The sequence below is a fragment of the Amblyomma maculatum genome, chromosome 6 (genome assembly GCF_055883805.1).
Source record: "Amblyomma maculatum isolate TAMU_Amacu chromosome 6, ASM5588380v1, whole genome shotgun sequence".
NCBI classification, from domain to species: domain Eukaryota; kingdom Metazoa; phylum Arthropoda; class Arachnida; order Ixodida; family Ixodidae; genus Amblyomma; species Amblyomma maculatum.
The window spans coordinates 160,881,978-160,899,133 of record NC_139349.1 but is presented as its reverse complement, the minus strand read 5'-3'; the positions used below and the strand labels follow the sequence as shown (position 1 = coordinate 160,899,133).

At 45.7% G+C, this 17,156-nt stretch overlaps 1 protein-coding gene across 2 annotated transcripts in view; it reads left to right on the top strand.

Moving 5' to 3' along the window:
* The window catches only part of gem (transcription factor CP2 like gemini), an 87,135-nt gene extending 70,426 nt beyond the window's left edge, over positions 1 to 16,709 (top strand). For both annotated transcript variants that reach the window (XM_084607637.1, XM_084607636.1), the window contains exons 18-20: positions 1,773 to 1,915; positions 5,230 to 5,281; positions 8,377 to 16,709. In XM_084607637.1, the coding sequence (XP_084463763.1) occupies positions 1,773 to 1,915; positions 5,230 to 5,281; positions 8,377 to 8,438 (257 nt within the window). In that variant the 3' untranslated portion in view covers positions 8,439 to 16,709. The remainder of the gene's footprint in view (positions 1 to 1,772; positions 1,916 to 5,229; positions 5,282 to 8,376) is intronic.
* The last annotated feature ends 447 nt before the right edge of the window (positions 16,710 to 17,156 follow it).

Here is a 17,156-nt window from a genome sequence, read left to right as displayed (position 1 = left end):
TAAGCCACAATATCGTGACGGGATTTAAAGCGGCTCAGCCAGCCAGCTCTTGCTCTGAATTGTTCATACCCGAGCATGCAGGCAGAGCCCAGAGCCTTCTGTTGCAGTACTTTGCCAGACAGAGGCACTAAATTTGTTTGCGCACTGTTCACAGAACAAGCCAAACACCGCCTTGCCCCGACGTCTGGGAACGCCGCAGCCGTTGCTGTTTTGTGCTGTGCTCGAGCACTATTCTCAAGCGCACTGAGAATGGCTGCCTTACTTTTCAAAATTGTGGACAGAGAGCTGCATGCAATCACATACTCATCGACAATATCCATTGTTTTCCTGCCTTTTCCCACTTGAGCAATGATGGCAGCCTTGTCTTGCAGCGACAAAAATCTTCGTTGTTTGGCTGGCGGAGACATCTTTCGAAACGCAGACATGCGGACTGCTGCTCATACACACAGTCACCCACAGCACCACCATCATACACAACGAATGCACGTGCACTGCTTCAGCAGGCCTAAAAGTGTAGCGCCAATGATAAGTGTAGTGTCGCCCCCTGATGGTGTCGCTGTGAGACTGCTTCCCCTGAACATAGCCTCCAAGATCCACGCACGCACACGTGCGGGTGATCTTGAAGGTCGTGCTCTGAGCATGTTCAGGCGTGGCCTTCGCGAGCACCGCCCAATCACAGAGGGCCCACGATGCGCCGGTATAGTGGCTAGCGCTGGATAAAGGTGGCTATAGTCACGCCGGCTGCAAGGTTGCCAGGTGCCAACACCGTCACTGCAGCCAAGCAAGTGCACTGTAGTGTACTCAATTTGAGCACTTTTTTGACGCTGTTATTCATAATATGGGAGATAATATGCGGACCGACGTTGCAGTGAATTTCGTTATCATGGGATCGCGGTACGAAAATGTTTCGTTGCCGAGAGATACGAAATACATTGGCCTCTATAGGCATTTGCCGGGGATCTGGAAATATTTCGTTGCGGCAAGAATTTCGTATTCTCAAGATTTCGTTATCGTGGGTTTCGACTGTACATCTTATTTCACTTCAACTGTTGACAGTGCTAAAACTGATAAACCATGTGAGATGGTGTATATGGGCCGTGTTGAGCAGAGGGGAGGGGGATACAGCTTTTTGCAGTTTGCCTCTTGACAGTGCTAAAACTGATAAACCACTTGACAAGGTGTATATTGTCTGTGTTGTGTTGAGTCCCTTATATAATTTTTTGCACCACACAGCTGTCCTGTGGTGAAGCCAAAACTAAGTAAAGCGTAGTGGCGGTGTTGCGTAGCATGCTCAGCTACCAAAAGAATTTCAGAAACCGCCCCTACCTTAATTTAAGCAGCGTGTACTCTATTTTTGGTCTGCTAGGTTAACAAGATTACGCATCTTATCACCGGCAGTAACTAGGTACTAAGCATTACCTGCAGTGGTTTCGCTGTAAGACACGTTAGGCCTAGCAACACCTAGCAAAACAGCACGTCTCTGCAAGAAGTGCACCACTGTTGTGGATGCGATGTACTTTTTCTTCTAGATTGAAGGTGTGTTGCCATTTTTTTATATATCGACACATATTTGTGATTTCCTCCAAGTTCGATAAACCCAGGTTCGACTCCGTCCCTCCATCCCCAAAGTGATGCCCATTTCAAGGGTGCTCGAGGTGTCTGAAAGCATAAATAAAATGCAATGCACTGCATGCCTGTTACTGAAGTTTCACGTTCTTTCTGGAAATGTTCGGCACAGTTTTGGTGATGCCTGACGCTATCTCCTTTCTCAGTGTTCAGGGCCGTGTACCTGAGGAGCCTGACTGTACTGGAGCTGCTGAGCAAGCTCACCTCACTGTGCAGTGTCTCCCCCTTCACCGTTCACGAAATCTACATTGACGGCCCATCGGGGATCCACGTGCTGGTCACCGATGAGGTGTGTATCTCTCTGGCACAGGTCTGGGAAGTTAATTCTGTAATACAATAGAACCTCGATGATACTTTCTTGCTTCGTACGATTTTCCAGTTCGTGTTGCTTGAAGTTACAAGTGATAAAAATAGCATGCACTCATACCTGCCAACTCTTCCGAATTTTCCGTAAAAGGTACGAATTTTGACCAGTCTTACGATTTTACGAATCTTGCGGGAAATTTTTCGGAAATTGTTTTATTTTCGGAAAAAAAAAAAAGTGCGGACGTCTATTAACATCATGGCCTTCGAGATAACACCACATGCGTGGAGGGGTAATCTCGTAGGCCATGTTAACACTGTTATGGTACCTTTGGCGGCCACGAGAGGGCAACACATATCTGTGATATCATCATCAACAGCTGCAAACGTTGTAGTGACTTCTATCGTCTACTCGGGGGAACACGAATCCATATCCAAAACTCGATACCGCCTCCGCCAGGCTAGTGGCTGTTCCTTGCTCACGTGTTTGGACAACTTTGGTGTTGGCCTCTGTTTTTGTGTGATCTGCGGCTGCGTCCGACTCAGTGTGACTCTGAAGTTTTAGTAGTAGCGGTTTCGCAGTGCAATGGCGAGCTCAAAGTCGCGACAGTACTTCCAAGTATTTTTGAAGTCGTACGCGGCAGAATTTCCGTGCTTCGTGCTGTCTAAGAAAGGAGAGAAGTTCGGATTTTGTACCACGTGGTGCCTGTGATAACATTTCACATGGTTGCAAGTCCGACATAAAGATCCACATCGTTTCGAAAAAGCACCAAGGATACGTGCGAGCCGCGGACAGCCAGCCGAGCCTGACAAGTTTTGTTTGCAGTGACAGCGACCTCGGTGTGATTCGTGTAGAATGCCATTTCACGGCGTTTTTAGTTGAACACAACATACCGCTCAGTGTCAGTGATCACGCTGGACCACTTTTCCGGAAAATGTTCCCCAAGTGCGAGGAAGCCAAACGCTACGCCTGTGGACGGACGAAGACGACGGCAGTTGTTCGTGAAATGGCCGCGAACGCAGAGACTCCTTTGCTGGATGCCCTAAAAAAGCAGGTATTTTCGATTGCGGTGGTCGGAAGTAACAATATGGATACGCAGCTTTACCTTATTGTTGCGACATACTTCGTTAAAGAGACCAGTAGAGTTGAAAGCCGCCTCCTTTGCCTCGGTACAATCCAAGGGGAAGCGACGGGTCAGAAAATTGGAAATCTGATTCTGGACAAAATGAAGTCCTGAAGTTTGCCTCTTGAAAACCTGTTGGCATTGTCTTCGGACAATGCCCCCATGTTATGATTGGCAAAAAAAACAGCGTTTCGGCTGTACTGAGGGAGGCCCAACCAGCTTTTAACGGGGTTGGTTGCCCATGCCCCCTCATCAACTTGGCCGCCCAAAAAGGAGCTGCATGTCTTCCTGTAAAGGTTGATGAGGCCTTGGTTGACGAGGCCTTGGTTGACATTTTTTTTTACTTAGAGAAAAGCTCAAAGCGGAAAGATCGACTGAAAGACTTTCAAAGATTGCACGACGTCGGCGTCAGGAAGATGCTGAAACATTCGCCGACACGTTGGCTGTTTTTGGGGAAGTGTTTGAAAAGGCTGCTGGACCAGTGGAAACCACTACTTAGCTTTTTCTTGAATGAAACAAAACAGTGCAGTAAGCAGAGCTTGTTTTTGGAGTCTTACCAGATTCCCAAGACTTCTCTACAAATCGCCAAGAACCGTGCGCCGGCCTCAAATACTGCTGCACACCTCCTAAGGCTGCTGCAGGGTTGGAAAAAAAAGCACCGACTGTGATGGACCTTCACTAAAAAGAAAAGGAGTTCATTCTGCACCACAAGCAAAGAAACTGAAACTTCAATGCGAGGCATCTGCAGAAGGTAGCCACGTGACCCGTGAAGAGCGCCTATTTCTTTTTTTCTCATCGGAGCTATGCTGTCTTTTTCTCCAGAATGTTATACCTCTTTTTGAGAAGACAAACTGCCTACTTCCAGTCACAGGCTCCTCAGATTTATGTGCTCAGGGGCCTCTTGAACCGCCTTCTCGAGGATCTCTTGACTCGATTTGTGCGGCCAGGTGTTCTCAAGGGATGCCATTCATTGCCTGAAGTTGCCTATGGAGCTGTAGAGAATCAAAAAGATGATAAAGATATCATCATTGGCATGACAACCTCCTGTGTAGTTGAGACGCTGACCTCAAATGAGAAAGAGCAGTTCTTCTTGGCTGTACGTCTCTACTTCACTGCAGCATATGATTATATTCGCCACAAGTTTCCGCTGGAAGACGTCAGCCTGAAGATGGCTGAAGTTGCCCAAGTGCAGGCTCTAGAAACTGCTTCATTCAGCAGTGTACTTCATTTCATTATGGCATTTCCTGCTATTCTGCCCCAGCAGAGTGGGGAAACAAGAGCAGAAACAATTGATGCACTCGAAGTGGAGTTTGCCAACATACAAGCTTACCAGATTCCAGCAGACATACTGAATGAGCCAAGGTGCGACATGCAGTGGTCGCAATTGGGAAGCATTCGAGATGTCGACGGATCACCCAGATTCCGCAGAATCTCAATGGTTATGCTGGGCATACTCTCCATTCCCCACAGTAACGCTGAATGTGAGAGAATATTCAGCTCTGTCAACAAAATTCAAACAGAGTTTCGCTCATCTGTTTCCGAGAAAACTCTAGAAAGTCTGCTGATGGTGAAAGGACACCAGAGTGGCACCTGCTTTGAGCAAGCCTACACAGAGTTTTTGAAGCAGGTGAAGTCAGCAACTGCAAAAGCGTTGCAAAAATAAATCGTGACACAATGGAGTTTTCGCTCATTACTCTACGGGACACGGATTTTGCTTGTGGGTGAGTGAGCAAGGGTGTCGCTAAAGATAAATTCTTGGAAAGTAAAAAAAAAAAAAAACAGCCCCCCCCCCCCCCCCCTTTTGGTCGCGGAGGTTTTACAAATTTTGAAATCTTCAGGTTGGCAGGTATGCATGCACTGTGAACACGTTGAACCCAATGTGTGGCCTTGTAGCATTGCACATGGCCCATGTTCTTTTTCCGAGTTGGTTGGTTGTCACTAAAACTTGTCTCGTTTCCCCGCTTTCTTCTGTAGATATTGTTACGGGAAATATTGCCAGCGAATACCGCTCAGTAACAATATTGTTGCATCGGGCTGGACAATGTTTTCTTCTTTTTTTTTATACCTGCAAGTGCGTTTGTCGTGAATGCACTTATCATCCAAGTTTCGTTTGCAGAAGTTAGTATAATGTTCGTTTTGCACAAGAATCACAGTGTATTGATTTTGATTCTCACAGGTGGTGCGCAACATGACGGATGAGTCAATGTACATCATGGAGCTACTGAGAGGTACGATGGCATGCGAGCCAAGTTTCACTAACTTCTGAAACATACATTCTTCTGGAATGTTCAACTATAGACGCACTTACAGACTTAAAGGGACACTAAAGACACCCAAATATGCTATCAAAATCTAATAAGCGGCATTTGGTGACACTGTCGCCGCCTATCTGGCAGCAAAAAATCGAATTGTTGCGGACATATTGCGATAAAAAGTTGAGGTTTCTTTTTTTTTTTTGTTCGTGCCGGTCGAATTCAAACTGTTCTCTCCTACTGCGTAGTAGGGTAGGATGACGCACACTACGACGCAAGAGGAGACTCTGTGATTGCTGGAGCGTGGGGAGCGGAGAATACTTCGCAGGTGCGCGCCGAGTCATGATCTTCATCCGATACGCTGTTATCTGTTATCATCTTCTGCTTCTTCTCTCCTACTGCGTAGTAGGGTAGGATGACGCACACTACGACGCAAGAGGAGACTCTGTGATTGCTGGAGCGTGGGGAGCGGAGAATACTTCGCAGGTGCGCGCCGAGTCATGATCTTCATCCGATACGCTTTTAGGGTAGGCGCATCTGCTGCTCCGAGCTCGTGTTTCAGGCTCCGCAGGCCCAAACCAAACTATCCAAGCACGCACGAAGTGCCTGAGGTGGAACATAACCGAAACTGAAGTGGATGCCTGTAGTGCCAGTTAGCTGAGAGACTAGCAGTATCTACCGACAAGTGGACGAAATGAGTATACAGTAAAAGCTCGTTAATTCAAATTCCACGGGGCCGCCAGGCCAGTTCGAATTAACCAAAATTCGAACTAATGAAAGTGAGCAAAAATGAAGGCGTTTGATGCCCGGAGGGCACAAAAAACATTTATTTAGCAAAAAAGTCTGTTATCATCTTCTGCTTCTTCTCTCTGAGGGCTACCGTACTCACTCGGTCTTCTAGCATGCGAATGCGACGCAGGGAGTCTTCTTCCCCCTCTGATTATGTCTGTCTCTAAAGCGGTGAAACCATCCTTCGGAGGCGACAAAATCTTCCACATTCAAGCGCAGGGCGAAGTCGGCCGCCTTCGCCATGATAATTGGGCCGCTCAGTGGAATGTCAGCGCTTCTCATTTCTTTCACCCACGTGATCACAGCGGTCTCAATTTCCGGATACTTGGCTAACCGAAGCCTTTTTCTGTTGCTGGCGAAATCTTCGGCTTCATGGGCATCCTCAATGGCCTTCCTATTTCGGACGTACGTCGACAACGTGCTTGGTGGAATCCCGTGCTTTTTCGCGATTTCCACTTTGCTGGCCTTCCGTTCATCCACCTCGCGTAAAATAGCCACTTTCTCCTTCACCGTCTTGGCACAGTATTTCCCACGCGAACACATCTCGCGGACACAAGCTCACAACAAGCGACGTGCAAAACGAGGGCTCACGAAATGCAACACGAAACCGTGGTCGATAACACTAAAACGTCGTTCCTCGAAGGAGTCGCGGCAGGAAAGACTGTTTAGTACTTGTTCCAGCACCCTAGCGGCGCCCCGATGGTTGTGCCATCTATCGTTCTGCCGTGAAAGCTTCCAACGATGGTTTTTAACAGCGCCGCTTGGCGGCGCGCAGTTCGAATTATGGGTGGCGGCGCCAATTTTTGAGTGAATTAACGAGCTGTTACGCGCATAGACTTCTATGCACTGCGGACCGGACCACGATGACTATTTCGAATTATCCAAAATTTAGAATTAACGAGTTGTGAATTAACGAGCTTTCACTGTATTTTTATATTTGCCTTGCAACATTTACGTTGTCTTTCCGTCTTTTCGCCGTCGTTTACGTGTGATAAAAGCATGTTATCATATTCGAAACAAAACCGACTACCGCATTCAAATGATCAACGTAATTTTCATTTGTGAGCCTCTGGGATCCCTTGCGCGTCACGTGATTTGTAGTTGCGAGCCTCGGCCGTTTTGGCTGTGGCGGCGATGCCTGTATTCCTGTTCTTTCTATTTACTACCTTATAACAGCTCTGATTTCAGTAAGAGGAGCTTTTTTGTAACCAGAACCTGGCATTCTATGGATGCAAGCCCACTTCATTTTTCTCTTTAGTGTCCCTTTAAGGCCATATGTGAGTGGAAGGGGGGTGAGGGGGGGGAGGATTTGCTTTGAGTCTCATTTTCTTCTGACTGATGGCCTCACAATCGCACAAGACAATTGCCGATGCACCATCGTCTATTCTGCACACACATGAAAATATGCGAGTATGTTTAAGAGCAACTAAGGGCACTATTCAAAAGCTGCTGTTCCTGTTGCTCTTATGTCACAATAGATTAGTGTTGTGTTTTTTGATTCATAACTACAGAGGTTCGAATCTGCCTTTTACTGTTACATTTTCTTCGCCTTTCTTTTTTTATTCCTTTATTTTGTATGAAAATGGGACACATGCATTTCACTAGCTTCAAGTGCTGGTAAATGGACGATGGTAGAGGTGTGTACTACATTTTTGCATGCTGAGTACCACCAAACTGTTAAACAAATCATTCAGCATGTTTCTGTCTTTCGCTGATAGGTGTACTTGGTATTCTGCGAAATTTTGCAAGCCAGGTGTTATTTGGAATTCGAGGAAGTGTGAGGGTCAACTTTTCACACTCAACCTATTCACAGGAGTGTACAGCAATTTTAAAAGAGTATTTGGCCTTGTTTTGCAGCAGCTGTTTTTTTTTTGTTTGTTTGTTTGTTTGTTTTTCAAACTTCGAATAATTCAAATTTGCAGTCTCCCTTTTATTTCAAAATTATTGAGAGTCAACAGTATACCAATAAACCATAGTTTTTTTTTGCCAAATTTGTGCAAGTTTGTGTGCAAGTGATCATCAAGTCACGTCAGACAGCTGTCAGGCTGGCTTGATGCAGTCATACCAAAAAGTTGAATGGAAAGCTGAAATGCATGAACTACTAAAATGCCTCAGCTTAAGGACTTATGCTGTGCCAAAACATGAATCTAGCATCTAGCATTGCTAGCTTCGTTACCGAGCAAGACAATGTCTTTTTTCTTTTTCGGAGGAAGCTCTTAACAGTAGGTTCACTTTTTCTGTTGGATTGCCAGTACAGTGTTACATGTCTTTCTCCTGACCAGGCCCAGATGATGAAGTCTACAGCCTCCTCCTGAAATCATATGGATCCAACTCAAGGACATGATGATGGATCAGCTATGTAGCCATCTCTCCATTGTTGGTTTGCATTGGGTGTTCATCACCATCACAGCCATGGTCCACTGGCATCTCCATCCCCTGGGTTTGGCCTGCGATCGCCTTTCGCCGAGGCCCGGGTCACCAAATGCATCTGTCGAGAACAGTACGCTCGTAGAACATGTAGTAAACGAGTGCTTGGGGTGCCGGGCGTGCAGATCGCTTTTGAAAATGAGTCTTGCAACATCACTGTGTCACAGATTTGTTGAGCGTGTTCACTGACATCACAAACTTCACGTTTCAAATGGACGGTCGGTGGCATTCTTGGCAATGCAGAATGAACACAGGGCCAGAGGGAAACCTGATTTTCAGCTAATATATCAACAGGAGTGCTGGTCTTTCTCTGTAACGACATCCCAGAGAAAGACCAGCACTCTTGTGGATGTCTAGGCGACATCCCAGAGATGTTACTGGAGCTTCTCTTTCGCCCCTTGTTTATCTTTCAGTGCTATGATTTTAGAAAGAAGGAACTCTTCATATGCCCTTGGTCATTTTATTCAGTACTTCTGAAATCTCCAAGCACAGCTTCTGTCTCCTTTTAAAATCTCTCTCACCATAGTCGGCTACAATGGTCTCGTATAGTTATTTACCGAACTGGTGTGCATGAACTGATTGGTGTCATCTGGTTGTGTGTATTGTAGGCCTTCTGGAAGGTGTGCAGACGATTGCGCAGTATTGTTAACATTAGTGCACATACCGCTGTAGCAAATCAGAGATCAGATTGATCTCACTGATGTCATTGTGGTGGTTTTCACGCCTATAGTTTCTACAGCCGTGCTCTTCAGGCTGGAGTCCGTGGCAGGCCAGGTTATGAACAGATCATGGATCCATGACCTGTTTCAGATGTTGCCTTTGGGCTTGCTCTTCTGGGGCACATGCTCTGAAGAGCTGCGTACAGTGGCCATTAGCTTCTTTGGAAGTTCATCTTGTTCGAGGAGTGTAGCTCAAGGCTGACTTTTAGAAAGGTGGCTTTCAGGTGAAAATGTATCTCTTGTGCACCGTGTAAATTTTAAAGGTTTAGTTGCAGCAAAGAGAGTGTACATTTAACCAACCACAATTGCTTGAAATCTTGACAAAGCAGTAACAGTGGCCTGTTGCCCGCATGTACTGTATCATGCTGCAAACCAGTCAAAACATTTGTAGCTGTTTGTAGTTTTCTTGTTTTCTTTCTGCTTGGCATGTAGAAAGCAGCAAATTATTTTTTTTTATCAAAAGGCTAGTGCGTGGCGGCCATGAATATGGGGAAGCTATTCTGCAGGCTGAAGGCCATAAGATCATTCTGTAGTGCTCTAGTACAAGAGCGTACATTGTTCGTCATGCTGGTTTTTTTATCTTGGAGCATATCAGCAAAACCTCGTTGATACATATCTTTTTAACGTGGGGAGTAAACATTATTTGGAAAAACCCATGATCGAAACTGTGTGATTTTGGAAAATGCAACCGTTGATTGAGGTACAGTGGCATTTATTGACACTTTTACTTCATAAAAATGTTAACTAGCATTTCTTTGCTTAAGGTATGAACAGCTCTTTCTTTTAGTTCTGGCACAATTTAGTTCGCATTTGGGCTGTACTTAGCGGGTAAGAGAATTCGCGGTTCTCGTTGACGCCAATGGTATACTAAGATCACTTATCTCGTTTCCGGATGCTTCGCCCCCTTATGTCAATCACCTCGTTTTTCTCTGTGCTGCATTCCCGAGACCCGGCCCACTCATGTTTAAGCACATACAGTAAAACCTCATTAATTCGAACGTCACGGAACCGGAGAAGTTCGAATTATCGAACGGCCTTGAGACACACTGGCAAGAGCCATTCGCATTACGGCACATTTACCATAAAAGCTCGTTAATTCAAACTTCGCAGGACCAGGCAAAAAGTTCGAATTATCAGATGCTGGAATCATCGAAAGGCCTTAAGAAACCTTACAAAAATCATTTGCATTGCAGTAAATTTACTGTATTGACTCACTTAATGATCCCAAACGCATAATGAACTCTGCCAACTTAACCCCCACTTTTGCCGCTGAGAATTTGAGAGAAAAAAAAAATAAAGCGTTAATGAAGCACGTCCCTCCGTTTCGTGCCGTTGCAGCCCACAAGCTCATTTCTTGGTAGCGCACCAAGGGGCTGCGGGGAGGGAGGTGGGGCAAGCTTGGCAGAGTGCTAGCGGCCTTGACTAAAGCTTTGTCCTTGACTCCTCGCCAGCACTCATCCTTCACGGTGCGACGCCATAGCGGGAGTGCCCCTTCACAAGCAGCCTGAGTTACATGTTAGGCTTCACTGCACGACATGCTGAATGGCACTTGACGAGTGCACATTTTGGGAGCAGCAGAAGAACCATGATGGAAGTGTGTAAAAAACCGACTATCTGAAACGCCACCCCACTGCGATCGGTTAGCTGGCTGGTGCACGGCCAATGAGCGCCACTGGCGCGAATGGCGCACGACTCGTAAAAGCGAAAATGAAACATAGTCGGCCAATTAAAGTAGTGTTGAAGGAGGCCATTCGTGTTTCGTTACACTTGCCGTTGCGCACACATCAGAGGTGCGTGGTCAACTGTGCAACATGTATTTCAGGTTTTGAGTACTATTTTGACGATTGTATATGGGTGGTACCATGCATTCGTAACCGGACGCGTGCTGGTGTGAGACCAGTAGCACCCTTCCGATGCCATAGCCTTACATGGGCGTTGGCTGGGGCTGCGCCGACAGGAACACTTGTCCATATTTCCAAAATAACGAGGGTTGGATCAACGAGCCTTGAGTTGCAAGTCTCGGAGGTCATGCGGTGCAGACAGCAAGCAGCTGTCGCCACCCCCTGCCCTCCGGCCCCGCCGGCCGCCGCACCAGTCATGGATTAAGCTTGGTTTCCATTTTGGACGCACGCAGCCTTTTAACTATGCTGCCCTCCGTGGAGCGTTTCTGTGGCCATGTGTTGGGTACCAGGCCGCCGTAGCAGAACCGACACGCGTTTGAATTAATGGGCATTTTTGTACACATACCTCTATGGAGCTTGGTAGGACCAAGCAGTGTAGTTTGACTTATCCAAAAATTCGAATTATCGAGGTTTTACTGTACCATATTTACTTGTGTAATGCACCAACCGCATAATGACACTTTTGACGCTGATAATTAGAAAAAAAAAAGGCATTAGTCATTAACGAGTCCATCTGTGTCTCGCTATCACCATCGCAGTCCATGCACATTTCTTGGCAGCCAGTATGTCAAGATGCTGCGCAATAACATCACAGTGGGTTTACCTTTTGAAATTAGCTCTAGTGGTGGGTATAAGGGTGATGGGGGGGCAAAAGTGGCAGAGTGTCAGTGGCCTTGACAGGTGTGCTGGCGGTGACGTGCTGCTTAGCTTCCCGGTTGCACAAGCCTGGTTTTCAGTGCGTTCGCTTTATCATGTCGGGATAGTAGCAGATGCCGTCCGCTGCCATAAATCATCTGAGCTCATGATAGCATCAAACACCTTTTGAAACAAACGATGCTAAAAGCCAGTGTCATGATCGTGGGTGACAGTGTACTTCTTTCATTGTTGATTGAATGGGTGGAAGGATGCACAACTCTCGCAAAAAAAAAAAAAAAAAAAGATATCTGTGAAGTTATTCTTTTATAATGAACCCTTCCCTCAAATTCACTTGCACCCGGATATGGTCTAACCGGTGCTAGACCTGCAGCGCCCGTTCGACGCCATAGTCTTACATGGGCGTTGGCTGGGAACTCACTGACAGAAATACATATCAGAATTAACGGGGGTTAAATTAAAGAGCATTTAGTTGCAAGTCTTGGAGGTTGCGCGGATCAGACAGAAAGCAACCACAGTCACGGCCGCCACCCCCCTACCCTCCTTCGTCGCAGGCAGCCACGCCGGTCATGGTACCATTTAAGCTTTACCTGGTTTTATCTTCTGTCCCCATTTTGGACGCACACAGTATTGCAACTATGTTGCCCAGATGCAGCAGCGAGTAGTTAGAATTATCTGTAGCTGAACCGACGGTTCGAATTGAGATTTTTGGACATGGACCTCTATAGAACTTGTTTGACCAAGTAATGTAGGTAAATAAGAACTGATTGTAAAGGAAACCACCTTGAAAGTGTTTACAGTAAATCAGAATTATTTAAAGTTACAGAAGCGGTGAAACGTTTCACAATACCATTTATGCCACAGCACGACTGCCGCTCGCACGATGCATCTACTAGGGAGGGGAGAAGAGGGTGAGGAGGAATCGGTCTGGGGAAGAGCATGCGTGTTTGCGGGCTCGCTTTGCCACTAAGCGAGGAGGCAGGTGCCTGTGTCTTCACCACAGTATAAGAATATTCTTGCACCATGGTCTTCACGTAAGTTCCCGCTTGCCCACCGCCGTTGCCCCGTGAAACCGACTCTGTCTCTCGTCATCGGCGTGCTCCGCTGGTCCCGCTACGAACACGCAGGAGCCTGTGAGCAACCGCATGACAGCGATGGACGTAAACTGCTCATGGGCCCACTTTTAACAGCATTGCTGTTTAAGCCGGAGGTTGTTCTGCGTATCGTATGCAGCTTCATGTGTTTGCAGTAATGATGTCACCATCACCAGATGGGACGTCATCGTAACATCACAACTGGTAATGTCTAATAACCGCAACTGATATCGTCATGACGTCACATTCAGTCATGGCCAACGACTTCACCGGGCAATTCACATATATACGAAGCTGGCGCCGCCAGGCATCCGATCTAGGCGCCCGTGCTGCAGTTTCCTCAAACGCCGCACCACACGGCACACAAAGGCAGACACAGGAAAGCAGGAATCAGCAGCATATCAAATTGCTTTACAGGAAAGGAGAGGCGCAGTATCTGTTTTCGCAGTAATATCTCCCACGGACGCCTTACACCCCAGTCATTGACAACTAACACAACCACAGACGCCCTCGGGGACGTGGCGTAACCTACGGTGCACTATGGTGCCTGACGGCAGAGCGATCGTTTCTTCAACAAAGAGTTGCTACAACGGATTCGAATTGTGAGTCCGCGTTACCTGGCGAAGCGTGTGCGCAACCAGATGTATCGACATGGGGAAGTCAGTGAGCTGCAGAGGATTCGAGTTAGAGCCTGTACAAGCCCACTTGTACAGGCCCTTATGTACAAGTTCCAATATACAGTTAGAGATGACAAGTCTCGAAGTATAGTCACAGATAACTTTATTGAACCAAATGCAAACAGAATCGGTGTGTCATCAGTCTTATACGAGAGTTTAATCTACCCTAATTTTTTCCTTTTTTTTTCTGTTTATTTTTGCTGCTTTTAAGTGTGAGCTATTATAGTGCCACATTCCACAAGCGAATGCTGCAGAGACTGCTGCATTTCCCTTGTAGATGTGCCATCAGAGCTGAAACACAGCGCTTTAATTGTATCAACTGCAGTTGCTCGTTGCTATTGTAGGCATTCCTCCCTCCAGTTTGTGTTTTATCATCCTGAAACTTGCAAGGTTCTGCCAAACCTCCAGTAATTCAGCACTAGCTAAGAGATTGTAAGTGGCTTGAGTCCATTATATCAAAGTCAACCGCTGCGCGTCATTGGGGAATTTAAACTTTGTGATATCCAGAATTCGCTACATGGAAGTATATTACATAGAGGTTGAACTGTAGTTTGGGGAGTTGTGTTTTCTGGGAACATATTAACTGGGAGAAAAATAGGGCAATTCTAAGGCAGATTTTTACTACTATGAATTTGAGCATGTGAACTGGGAGTGTATCAACGAGGTTTGACTGTAGTACAACAGGCGTACAAGACATCAAGAAAGAGTGTCATTTTCCCTACTGTCTGGTGTGTTTGCACTGCCTGCTTCATGATGTAATGGTGCATATGCAGTAAAACCTTGTTACAAGAGATGCTCAAGGGACCTCAAAAAAATGCTTCTTGTAACCAAAAATTCTTACCTTCTCGTATGTGTGGCAGTTTAGATTCCCTTAGCTAAATTCTGTTCCAGATTTCAGTCCTTTTCCAGGGACTGGAATCCGCTACTCCTCCTCTGTTCCAGTCTCCTTTGTTTGTTGCAATATGTCGGGAACCAAGAAGGAGTGCCTTCTCTTGACTTTGAAGTCAAAATGTCTCCATTGTTTCAGCCACTGGCTTCACATTCCTGTGTGACTGAGACAGTAAGGACATTTTGACTTCCTAGTTCCTGACATATTACAACAAAAAAGGACACTGATCTGGAACAGAAATTCAGCTAAGGGAATCTAAACTGCGGCACATACGTGTTGTTACAAGTCAGCTGTGTTGCATGAGCGTACCTGGGCTAATTGTGTCTCTTCTAAATAGTGAAGAATTTACTCTAGAGACCTGCAAAAGGTGCCCTTAGTAATAGAGTGTCTCTTGTAACCATGCATTTTGTACGCAATGTGTTTGACATGGCGAACATAGGAAAACCAGCCAAACCATTTTCAAGTGTCTCTTACAAGAAACGAGTGTCCCTTGTAACCATGTCTCTTGTAATGAGGTTTTGTTGTATACGTGTTTAAGGAAACCCTCCTTAATTGTAGCATTGTGGAAGGAGCATTGTTCTAATTAGGCATAAAGGTTGAAGGAGTGCATCTTACCACACGTGGCCATTCATCGTGCAAAGGTTTCATGACTGAAGGTGCATAGTTTTCTGAACCTAAGAAATCTCTTCAAGAGTGAAAAGGCCCTCATGCCCTGTGTTCACGCTACTGAAGCTAGCAGTCCCTTGATTTGAACTCGTGATGCTGAGACTTAAAGGGGCTTGGTGATCTCGAACATCGGAGATCCACATAAAAATAAATAGTCAGTGTAAATGTCAACTCTGTTAGCTTGCGGAAACTGGTGGTACCATGATACCTGTACTTCATTCTTTTGGCCTTACTTATCTGGTAAAAGCTTCACCCTTAGTGAAAATAGCCTGTTTGATACCCCTATCAATGCAGGTGAGCTTCAGCTTGCCCTACACATTCCTTTAATGCCTAGCATCTCCTCAGCCTGTATACACCGTTAGCCAACCACCGCCGCCTTTGATCGCTGCCTCACTGCATCAGGACCTGCAGACTGCCCTTGCCTCTTTGGAGAAGGCAGGTTACTTTGTGTGTGACCGAAATGTAGCTGGGCAGAATTCATTGGTCTAAAGGCTGTAATAGGTTTTTTTTTTTTTTTTTTATCATTATAGCAAGGTTTGATTGAATACTGTTTTATGTAGCACCTTTATTGACCATGGGGTTGTACCAATGGTAATGTTTTTATGGATTTTAGCATTCATCTGTACCGCATGATATGGGAAGACGTTTTATAATTTGTCACTTTTTTATTATGACATTCTGTTTGTTCACACTGACACTTTCGGCCCGTAGACATGCTTGGAAGAGTTGCTTGAGCCATGCAAAAGAGGTCAAGAATTGACATGCCACAGTGAGTTTGTAAATTGTCAGCGTTCTAGAATGTGGAGTGTGCACGAAACTTGAAAGGCGTTGACCCAGCGTGGCCTTCATTCTGTCAGTTCACATTTCACGGCACTGCTTAATTAATTATTATCACAGTTTTTTACATGATAGCAACCTGTGCTGTTGCTTTCAAGCTGTGGCCATAGTTTTTCATGCATTAACATTAGTGCATTTCTTTCCTCTCTCAATGTGTTCTCATACTTCGTTTAGGACATCATATCTGGTGTTTCAAAGCCATGCATGTTTTTTCACAGAGTGCATTCTGAAATGGTACAAAGACACCTTCATTCTCAGTCGCCCATGGGTTGTTCATTTGGAGTATTCCCTGGTGTCGGTTAGGCTATTCTTTAGCATCCACCGTGCAACCATGACAAGGCTCGTTCCTTTCTTGTCATGTGGTAACACATGTTTGACCACCTGATGTTAATAGCAAACAGAGAAGTGCTGGGCCCAATAGGATCTTATAAACCGTACCGTCCTGCTTAGATCAGCTTTTGTCATTTTACACACCCAGTCGTTAGAGCTGTCAAAGCTTGTCGCAGGTGTCAGGACCGTATCCAAGCTCAGCTTTCAGTGAATAAAGGACCTTTTGCATCCTCAGCATGTCCTTAGCTTGTATAGACAATTGACAGACGTTTGGTGAAAGTGCTTATTTGACTTTTAACATTGAGGTCTGTGCTCGTGTCACTGGTTTGGGTAGAATATATGGTAGAGTTGGGTATTTGTCGGGTGTTACAGTAGCAAAGAGTCATAGCAGATTGTGAATGAAAAAAAAAAAAAGGATTAAGCTGAGTAGAAGCGCTACTGCTTAAAGTTTCCTGTGTCGCTGCTGTGATGTTCTCTATAAGTTGCTCTTTAGTCCCCTTCAGCATATGTGCTTTTCTCCTAGTAAGCATAGCCTAAGGGACTGGAAACGCTTTCTACAAAGACAGTTGCCGACTGGTGAAGAAATCAAGTTTCTCTATGGAGGACAATGCATAACTGTAATCAGCAGTGAGGGTTGCACTTAGTAAGAGAAAAAGGGTCATGACAGAAAAATTTTTTTTTAAGTTCTAGAATATTAAGCCACCTAACACAAAAGGGTTCAGGTTTTGTTACACATGCAAAACTTCAAATCATGAGCTACAAGTGCTGTTGATGGGTGGGGTAGGTTAGTCATTCATCATGTTCTCTGCTCCGAAATATCCCCCTTCCCTTCTCATCGTTCCTTTAGCTGTTCGCCATTGGCTAAACT